This window comes from Martes martes (genome assembly GCF_963455335.1).
Source record: "Martes martes genome assembly, chromosome: 11".
NCBI lineage: Eukaryota > Metazoa > Chordata > Mammalia > Carnivora > Mustelidae > Martes > Martes martes.
In genome coordinates this window covers 63,188,976-63,199,744 of record NC_137899.1, presented here as the reverse complement: position 1 = coordinate 63,199,744, position 10,769 = coordinate 63,188,976, and the positions used below count along the sequence as shown (strand labels likewise).

Below are 10,769 nucleotides of genomic sequence, written 5' to 3'. Positions count from 1 at the left end.
TCAGGGGCTGGGCCAGGCCTGAGAAGAGCCTCAGGTGGTGAGCAGACTCAAGGAGTCCACACTGAAAGTCAGACACCGTGGGGGCTCTCGGGCAGGCCCCTCCCCAATCCCCCCTCCAAGCAAGGTTGTCAGCCTCAGTTCACAAGGGCAAGGAGATCACTAAGGCTGGTGGAAACAGGATAGGGTGAAGCTGGGGACTTGCCTGAGGTGAGCAGGGACAGGGGGTCAAGGGGTAGGGATAAGACGACTTTTCAAAATTGGTGGAGTATTTACAGGTTGGGATCAGGGCCCAGGGGCCCATTGGGGTGGGGGGACAGTGCCAGATGGGGAGGGGCAATACCCGGGTTCGCCCTGCATCCTTCTCCCACCTCGGGGAGCCCGGCCTCCAGCCCAGGGCCTGCCCGAAGTGAGAAAAGGAGCTGAACATGCGTGGGCCGGCGCCCGCCTGCGGCCCCAGCCTGTGTACTACGGAGGAGAGAAGGAGGGGAGGACGGGCTCAGGTGGCCAGGTTGTCAGCCGGGAGTCCGGACATGCGGATCTGGGAGCTGCTCTTGCTCAGGATGGAGAGTTGGGTGCCCCCGTTCACCCCGCTGCTGGCCAGGGACGGGTGCCGGTGCTTGAAGTCCACGGCGAAGTAGCGGTTCACCTTCCAGCTCCGCCACTTACGCTTGATCTCCGCCTGCACCTGCAGGGAGCAACTGGGATGGTCACTTCCAGACAGCCTCTTCTACCTGACTGCTCTGCCGGGGCCCTTCCCTGGCACCCACGGCCGCCTCCTGCAATACCCACAGACTCAGACGAAGGCTTGCAGCCCTCCAGGCCAGCAGCGGGGAAAGGAATGCCTCTGAGGAGCTGACTTGAGCTCCTTTCCCAAGGCACTGCCTGAGCAAGACGCTCGAATGGCTACTTGTTCTCTGTGGGCTTCTAGTCCTGGGCCTTGGCATTCCCCAGGCCGTCGCAGGCTCACAGGGTCTTTCAGGGAATCTTAAAAAGCAGTCACTTGGGGCAGACAGACCAGGGAAGGAGCCCCTCTCTCTCAGACCAGTAACAGTAGGCTGCGCATCAGAATTACCCAGAGAGCTTTACAAATCCAGATGCCGCGACCACAGCCCAAAACGACAACATCAAAATCTCTGGGGTAAGGCATCTGTATGTTGTAAAGTTCCCCAGGGATTCCAATATGCAGTCAGGCTCAAGAACCCCTAACTAAGGTGCTGAGTGAACACACCCCCCATGTTGCCCCTAGCCTGGTATGCACAGGGCATGGCCAGCTTCAGCCTCTCTACGCCCTCCCCAGTTCAGCACCTCTGTGTGGAGCACAGACTGCACGCCTGCAAGTGAGTGGTCCCAGCACCCAGCCCTCCAGTTCCAGCTCCCACCTTCCCCACCGGTCTCCTGGTCAGCTCCCTGTGCTCCCTGCCTCCCCTAGCCGCTTGCTGCCGGGCGCTGTGGCCTCTCCTTATCTGACCTTGCCGGAGGCTGTCTTGGCAATCTCCGAACCCAATCTTCGTGTTTCTCAGGTGCAAAAAGGGGAAGAGCCTGCTGTGCTGAGCCAAGAACCAAGCACAGGTACAATGACTCCTGGTCACTCCACACACCCATCCCACCCATTCAGCCCCCATTCCTGTCCCCGTACCTCTGTTCTGGGCTCTGTTCAAAAGCATCACCTTAACAAACTGGAGCAGGAGGCCCTGAGACCATAGCTCTGGAAATGACATGCTATGAGAAGGTTCCAGGCCTCTCCCAGGGTTTCTCGCAAGTTCCCAGAGTCCCCACTCTACGGGGGATGGGTTTGGGCAGGCAGGCAGGCCTGCTGGGGGCAGTGCTGAACTTTGGGTAGCTCCCCACTTGGCACCCCTGCCTGACACAGCCTCATAAACTATAGGTACCATTTTTTGCGCCTTCCTCTTTCCATTTCTCTTTACTAAGGTGTGTCTTATAAGCAGGGTTGTGCTCAGCAGGGGACGCCTTTACAAGTTCAGATGATGCCTTGCACAGAAGGCGAAGTGAGAGATATTCTGGCTCAGGACAGAGGCTTCCAGGAAACTCTAGCACCACTGCCTTCCCCCTCCTCCAGGTGCTGGGAGCCTGGCATGGCCTTGGTCAGGAGCATCAGCTCTGGTGGGCTGCAGGCTATGCCCCTGTCTGCTCCCCAGCAATTCCCACCTGCATTGCTAAGAAGCCAGAGGGCCAGAATCTTACCTCCCCATTCAGAAAACAGTAGAGAACAGCCACCACAAAGCCCTATGGAGAGAAAGGAAAGATAACCTGAGAATGCTAACAAGGGATCTTGGGCACAGCGAGCGTAGGAGGCAGCAGAAATGTGGAATGACCCCAGGAAGCAGAAACATACAATGACCAGGATGGGGGCCCCTTGCCCAGGAATCTGAGGTAAGATGGGAGAGGTTCTGCTGCACCATGATGGCCATGCCCAGGAGGCCAAGTGGCTACAACCTGGCTTTGGATCTCACATTCCCTAGGTCAGATCCTTCCCATTCCCAACGGCCAGCTCCATGCCATATGCTGCAAGAAGCCTTTCATGGATGTCCCCACGATGTTCTCGGGGTCCCTAACCAGCCTGCAGGACCCTGAGGGTGGCACCCCTCCAGGATAGAACGGACCCATGTCTTCATCCCCACCCCCTCCCCATCCCACACTTCTTGGCCAGATACTCTTAACAGCACACAAAACACCATGACTAATTGCCAGACACAGAGGAGGCAGCCGGCTACCCTGCATATGGCCTTTACATGTACTCTTTGCATTTAGAATTCCTGTGCTAAGACGGGTACCCTGGGCTCTGACTCCGAGGCTGGGGCTGCGACCACACAGCTCCCAGCCACGCCAGGCTAAGAACCATTAACAGGGAAAATGTCCTTGAATTAAAACTGGGGGAGGGAGAGATTAAGTCAGATGCACAGAGTAAGCTCCTGACCCTCAAGAAGCTGGGGCAAACAGCTGGTTAGGGCGAGGTGCTTTATCGGGGGACACTCAAGTTTGCCCCTGGCACACCTTCACGGACCCACTTGTGCAGCCGTCCATTAATTTACTCACTAGGCATCTTCACACCCACTCGCTCCCTCCTTCATTCACACGTTGACAACCCCATCCACTTATGCCTTCAGGGATGGAGTCATGGTCCCTCTCTCACTATTCTCTGGATATCTGTATCTCTCTTTGCTCATCCACCTCTTTGGTTCTCTTTGGCCAGGTCCTGTGCTGGGGACACCAGAGTAGGTAAGACAGAGCTCCAGGGCTCCTAAGAGGCGTGGTCTACAGGCTGGAGTCAGGGTGTGGACACAGAGGTCTCTGGAGAGCACCCCGCTCCCCCCATCAGGCTGAAGGGGAGGGATGGGGTACCCAAGGGAGGCCTTGCTCAGAACCCCCAGATGCAGCCGCGGGAAGATACCAGCACCTGTTCTCACAGGAGCCCACAGGTAGACAGCAGAACGGGCTCTCCCAGCTCCCTTCTTTCTACTGCTATTCTAGACATGGAAACACAAGGCTGAATCTAGGTTACAGAACTTAGAACCACCAGCAGATTAGAGACCAGGGCCCTGGCTCCCCACAAGCCCCCACCTGCCCTACCCACCACACCTACCTGGAAGGAGCCCAGCCCCAGCTCAAACACAAGTCTCTCCCTCTTGCTGACATTCTCCGGGGAGAAGGCGAATACCGTGTAGTGGATTCCAAACAGTGGGATGAGCAGCAGGGTGGACCGGGCTAGCCGTCTGTCGGGAGAGAGCGAGAGAGTGCTCTTAGGGTGGCCAGGTCTTGACACTGGAGCCACGGAAGGCAGAGACGCTAAGTCCCAGCTCCCTGCTCTCCCCCAGAGCTGGGGCTCCTGTCCACAGACTCTCTCAGGATTCTCTCCCAGTGCATGGGGGCCTGGGGGAGAGGGTGGCCAACCCAGCAGGGCTTCCAGAACCCCCTGAGACGTTCTGGGCGGACATCCCATTCTTCTAGGCCATGTCAGAGTCCTATAGAACCACTAAATATCCACATGTGAGTGTGGGGTTTAGTGACACCCCTTGTGGGAGGTACAAAACCCTTGGTAAAAGGGAGATGGGGACCAATGCGGGATTCGGAAGTTTTGTGACGTCATGGACCCTCAAGCAAAGCCAACTGTCCCCTGCTCTGGATGGAAGCTCCACGTGCTTGGAAAGAGCAGCCCCTGGGGGGCCATGGAGGCAGCAGGCTTTTCTGAGCCTGGGGTTGCCACACGCATGGGGAGTGATGGGGAAGTGCTGATGAGGGACGGGGTGGGGGGCACCGGCGGTGGACCACAGAAGGAGAGACCCAGGAGGGATCCAAGGAAGGACTGACTGCCTCTGGGAATAAGCAAGCACCGGCTAAGCCGGAGGAATCCACCACCTGGGCAACAGTCAAGGGGGAGGAGGCTGCCTGCTTGGAACTTGAGGGGGAAGAGAGAGATGGAGCCCAAGGGCCCTCCTTGCATCCTGAGGCTGCTCTTCTGGGATTCCTCTGCTTGCCACTGGTTACTAGGCCCAGTGAGGTGGGGCTCTGCTCTGAGGGGCAGGGGCACAGAAGCCACAATATGATGTCCAAAGGGTCCACACTGCATGTACTTGTGGGTCCTATTCTGTCAGAAGGAGTGTTCCCAGAGGGTATCCAAGTGGGACCCCAGCTTTGCCCACCGCCGGGTACTGGCTCCCTCTGGATCTCCTGGATGACCCAGCCCTGCCCTTGTTAGGTGTGGTCTGCCCCCTGAGCCATCAGAGTGGGGGTGGTAAGTGGGAGGTCTGGCTCCCCTCCCTCTCAGTTCCTGTCCACAGGGGAGGACATTGGGGGGTGAGGAGGGTAGCCCTTTGATTTGGGGGCATTGCATGTGCCCTGCCCTCTTCCCCATCCCAGACTTTCTGGGAGAAAATGTTCTGTTGAATGTGGGGGCTCCAGATTTCAGGAGGTGAATCCATGGGGCCTTGGCTTCCCAACTAAGAAGGAAGGAGGGAGAGGGAAGGGAAGAAAGAGAAGCAGAGAAGGAGACACAGAGGAAGGGGGGGAGTACCCTGAGAAAACCTTCCGGTGGACAAAGGCTGAGCCATGGAAGCAAGAAGCCCCACGCGTGCAGATGCCCAACCCGTCCACCCCTGGCCATAGGCAGCCAGTTCTGCAGGGCCCGGGTGCCCTGGACCAGAGCTGGTGCCAACAGGATGGGAGTAGGTCCCACCCTGAGCCCAGGTGTCCTCGAGTGGACTGTCCTCTCTCAGACTGTGGATCCTTGAAGATGCTCTTGGCGCTTCCCTTATCAGTTAGCTTCCGTGGCCAGCTCGTGCCAGGCTGGGGGCTCACACTCAGAAGGTTCCTGCCCAGGAAGGGACAAACGAACACACAGGCCATGGGAAAGCCTCAGAGTTCTGAAACCTGAATGCGACCTGGGGCTCAGGTCCTGCTCATCTCTGTGTCCCCCGTGGTAAGGGGCGACACATGGCTGAAGGACAAAAGCCTGAAAAGAAGTGGCAGGTAGCCTGGAAACTCAGGCACGTGGGCACTTGTGGGCCCCTTTATGACCCTGCCCAAAGTGGGGGTACCTCACAAGCAAAGTTTAAGTGAAGGGGCTTGGGAGGAAAGGTGGCCCTCAGACATACCTGTGGTTTGTGCCCTCTTCCTCCCTCCCTCCGTGGGCCTGTTTGCAGGAATTCATCCCTGCAGTTTGAAAGTTCTTAGAAACCAAAAGGCCAAACCTCTTCCGCTTTCACATGGCAGTGGTTGGATGGTTCCATGTGTGAGAAGCAGGGACCTTCCAGACATGAGCTCAGGCCCTTCCCAGTCCCTGGCCAGGTGGCAAATGGCAGCAAGGGTGACACTGGTGGCCCAGCAGCACCCCTGCAATGGTTGGGGACTTCCGCCAGGGCAGATGATCACCCTTTTGGTAGAGAGAGAAGTGGGGCACAGACAAGGAGGCCACGAGGGCCCAAAGTTCTGGGACCTCTATACTTCAGAGTAGACCAGAGGCCTTGGAACGGGGACACATGGTGTGAGCCTAGGGAACCCTCTGAAGACAGTCACAGAATCACCCTATCTGATTAAGCCACAGAGACTGTGACACAAGCCTCAGCCTCTGTCCTTCTGCCCCCAAGGGGGCATCGATGGACAGAAGATCCCTAAAAAAAACACAAGGAACAATTTCTAATGGTCAGAGCTGCCCAAATTACGGTGGGCTCCCCCACATCAAGGGATTTCCAAAGGAAGACTGATCTTCAGTTAGAAATGCCCTGGGGCCTTCGTGCTGAGGACTCCCTGGGTTCAAACCCTCACCCTACCAGGGATGGGAACTTGAGTGAGTACTTCCCCTCTCTGTGTTCAGTTCTCTCATCTGTAAAATGAGGTTATTACAAGGACCCACCTCATAGGGTCACTGTGGGGATTAAGCCTCTTAGCACAGGAAGTGTGAGCAAGGTTCCTCGGGGGTGAGGGTCCAGTGTATAGGAACTCAGGCTCTAAGACTCTTAGAACTAATTTGGCGGGTGCAAAGACTGAAGCCCAGAAGAGTGGGGGATTCAAGGGAAAACCACGTACCGTGGCAGCAGCAAGGAGGCTCCTCCCACAGGGCCCACAGCTCCGTCCCCACAGCACCCCCCCCACCCGCCCCGATGGCTTGAGGTTGCAGAGAATTCACAAGACACATAGACACCAACATGCAACAGCGGAGAAACCGCTGGGCTGGAGGCACAGGCTCGCTCTCCATCCTCGGCCAGCCAGCAGGTGCAAAGCTCCGGGCGGCAGCGGCAGCATGCGGCCCCCTCCCCTCCGGGACCCCCGGCCGCAGCCACGCCGCGCACACTTACAGAGTTATGGTGGACAGTTCTGACATCTTGCAGGAGTGCTGCTGAGCCCGCTGTGGCTTGCAGTAGCATTTCTGCACGCAGCTGCTGGGTGTGACAAGATCAGCACTTCTGTCAGCTGGGGGCATTGGGCAATGAAGGAACTGAGGGGAACCTAGAGCGACGCGCGGCTCAAGGGAGGGCAGAGGAGCCCAGGTGCAGAGCCAGGGTGGGGGCAGTGGCACGGAAGAGAATGAGGAAGCCAGGGGCCAAGATGTGGTCAGCTCTGGACATAGAAAGGCATGCCCAGACGTGGACAGGTGTGTGCACGGAGACATACACACACAACGAGCACTCACACCAGGTCCGCAGCAGGTGAGGGGAGCTGGAGGGCATGGGTGTTCTGAAGGCGGGGGCGGGCCTGGATCTCAAGCAGGGCCCCCCACCCCAGAAGCTGTCTGCTGAGTCAGCGCCAGGCCCGGAGCACGGCCTTGCCAGAGGTCACGCAGCAAGACAGACAGCTGGAAACCCATGCTGTGGACCTCGTGCCGCCCAGCCTGGGCCGACCCAGCCCAAATCAGGCCCGTTCTGGGCTTGGGTGTCCACTGGTCTTCTTCCTCTACACCTCTCCCTCTTCTGCCTGGACCTCCTCCTCTCTGAGCTCCCGGGCAGCTCGGCGTGGGCATACAGGGGCAACAGAAGTGGGATGGATGGAAGAGACGGCTAATTAACCTAACTCTGCACTATCCAAAAGGACAGCCATGACCCATCTGCAGCTATTTGAATTAAAATTAAATCAAGCTAGAAATCCACCTTCCTCAGTTACTCTAGCCATCTCGCAAGGGCTCAAGAGCCACACGTAGCTAGTGCCTCCCATATTCCACAGCATAGTCCAGGGCATGTCCACTCCTGCTGAGGGTTTCACAGCACAATGCTGGGCTAGGCTTCCTGATCAAAGTTCCGCAGGCAGGGGCTGAAGGCTGGAGGGGCATCTTTTGGGCACTTGCCCACGGCCTGCAGAAACAAGTCATCTTAAAGGAGGCGTCCACAGGGGAGCCCTGGGGGTCAGGTTTGCTCTATATTTTGCTGGGTAGGGCACAGAATTTCCACCTTCTCAGAGAGGTCAGGCTGAATTTCCTTCTGTCCCAGCTCTTTACGGTCCCACTTGCACTTGGGTGGGGACAAGCCTTAGGCACTTCTTTTCCTTCTCTGATAAACATATAAGACTCAGGTCAAGCACTGTGTCACCTCATCAGACAGCAAAAGAGGGGCCTCCTCCACAAACCCTCCTCAGGCACCACATGGCACGGAGCCCCTAGTACCTGCCGGTGACCTGAGCTGAGGGGCTCTGATGCACATGAGAACAGAGACACATGACAAGACCAGACCTTGGGCATTCACCGATTCATAATTTGTGATTCCAGCTCCTTGAGAGGAAGTCTAAAGGTCCTTGACCTGAGCAGACATGTCATTTTGCTGAGGCAAGAATCAGAGTCACATACTTAAAAGATAAGGCAAGCCGAGGTCACCCCAGGACACTTGCCTCTGTCAGGTGTGTGGTTCTCATTTAATAACCAGCACCTCTCGGTCCACACCACATGGCAGGGTGGAAACCACCACTGGCCCACCTGACAGACGTGGGATGTGAGGGACGGCACAATGCTCGGTGCTGCCCAGACCAGTGGCATCAGCATCGCCTGCAAGCTTCTTAGAGATGCAGAATCTTAGGTGCCCCCCCCCACCCCCAGCACTGCTGGCTCAGAATCTGCCTTTTCACAAGACCTGGAGGTGATCCACAGACAGCTCAAAGCCTGAGAAGCACTGTCGTGAGGAAGTCATGTATTTGAGAAGTTTCTTCATGTGTCCTCAGTGAATGTCAAAGGTCTGCTTCGTATACATACAAAGAGACGGATAGACACACAGAGGTATGTTTTTCTCACAACTTAAAAGAGCTTAATTGGACATTCAGGAATGGGAGCCCTCCTCATCTCCAGATTTATCTCTGCCTGGCCCAGACTGGAAGGCTAGCTACTTTCTCCTACAGCCAGTGGCCTGGTTGGTGCCCAGGAGCCTGAGAGCCCAAACCTCAGATGTGGCCCCCTACGTGCCCGTCTTAAGCCCTCACCCCGAATTCTAAAGCTTCAGCTGCTCTCCTCTGAGACCACTCCTCCTTGAACTCCCAAAGGGTTATGCCCTTCGTGGGTCCTGGCCACAGTAAATACAGACTCCTCGGATTTCTCCTTCTCCGATTTCTTACACTAAAGGCCACTTAGTGGCAAGTTAGCTGGGATCTCAGACCCCTGGTCAAGATGTGGGTCTCTGCTGGGAGGGGCAGAACAAAGTGGGGGGGCCTGATGCCTGGGAGGGCTCTCAGGAGAAGAATCTAGGGACAAAACTAAGTGTCTTTCTTCCCAAACACCATGTTTCCCAAAACCTCCCTGGTTCTGCACAAAAGGACCCATGGAAAAGCATATGAAAGGGTGGCAGAAAAGCCAGAGACAGGTGTGAGAAAGAAAGAGATGTCACAACCTCTCAGGAGTTACTACAGTTGGTGAAAAAGGGGAAAGGAATCAAGAGGAAGATGTAACCCCAGACTGGCTGGTGAGCTCAGTTCTGATTTGGACCTGAAGGAAGATAAGAGACGGGCCAGGGTGCCGGGTAGGAATGGATCAGAAGGCTGGAGAGCCCCATAGCAGGTACAGGGTCCACGCCTCTTTCTGGAAACCAGGGAGCCCTGGCCTATAACTCAGGGAGGCAGCACATGGATTTTGGAGGCCTGCTGTGGTCACAGGCTAATCTCCATGGAAGCTCTGGTGCCTTTGTGTGCAGTGTGCCCTGGGCTATGCGGCCCCAGGGAACACCCCACAGAAAGCTGGAGTCCCCCCCACCCCCAAGGGCAGCACCATGTCTATTCCACCCTGCTCCTGGCCAGCAGTGTGGTGCTGGGTCACTGGGCAGGCCCGTGGAACATCTCAGCCTGAGCCAAACACTCTCCATAGTGTCCCTCGTGGCCCTGAGATGCCATATCCCCCCGGAACCCTGGCCCAGCACCTGGAGAAGCACTGCACACCACGCCCGCACTCCAGCCAGAAGCTCAGCTCAGCAGATCTTGGAGCTCCCCTGCCTGCTCCTACCTTCTTCCCCATCACTGAGGACAAGGTCAGGCTCTGTGCCCCTCCCCAGCCTGGGGGGCAGGCAGGGAGTGAGGGCTCCTGAGCCCAAGGCTTTGTCTAGACAGTGACTTGCTGGGTGGTCTCAGGCCTCAGTTTCTCCATCTGCAAAATGGGAGTAACCATTCCCGCTGTTGATCCTTAACAGGAATTATGAGGAGGGGGTGCTCCCCGATAGGGAAGGGGTGCTTTGGATGTGGAAAATGGACCTCCATGTGAACTGGGAGCCTTAGGCTGTGGGCTGAGTTCCTGGGCTGACGGCTTCCTGGTTGCATTTCTACCATGACAGAGCCTGTCTTTAGAGTCGGTGCCATCCTTCAGACACTGGGTATGACACAGCCCTGCTGACTAGCAACATCACTAGTGACAACCTCCTTCCTTTACCTCAAGAGGCCATGCAGACTGGCTCTGCGAGGTCCCCAAGGGAAGTACGTGTGGGGTTTTCCTCCCCCACCTCAGACCTGAGAGGCAGCTTCTAACACCCGCTGGGAGCAGACCTGTGGAGCCCGCTGGGAGGACAGCCAGCTCCTGGAGGCGGTCTCAGCACAACTGGTGCCTGTGCGGGGACCTCACCCTTCCCTTTCTGAGCCAGCTGGCACCTCACAGAGCTCAGGGCAGGAAAAGGCAGACTAACCTTGACCCCAGCCTCAGGCTGAGCCCTAGCCCCAACCCCAGACCAAAGGGAACCAGAGCACATGCCAAGCCTGACCCAGGCCCACACTCCACGCCTGGCCATTGCCCAAGGTCTGAGGCCAGCCCCTCATTCCATCAGAAGCCTCAGGTGAGAGTGTGGGTGGCTCAGTGTCGCCGCCCT

General features: G+C 57.1%; 1 protein-coding gene across 1 annotated transcript in view; it reads right to left on the bottom strand.

Moving 5' to 3' along the window:
* Positions 1-252: 252 nt before the first annotated feature.
* The window catches only part of ADCYAP1R1 (ADCYAP receptor type I), a gene marked incomplete at its 5' end in the record, with an annotated part of 43,423 nt that continues 32,906 nt past the window's right edge, over positions 253-10,769 (bottom strand). Inside the window, 3 exons of the mRNA XM_080818784.1 lie at positions 253-685; positions 2,203-2,244; positions 3,602-3,731. Coding sequence (XP_080674910.1) covers positions 497-685; positions 2,203-2,244; positions 3,602-3,731 — 361 coding nt within the window. The 3' untranslated portion in view covers positions 253-496. The remainder of the gene's footprint in view (positions 686-2,202; positions 2,245-3,601; positions 3,732-10,769) is intronic.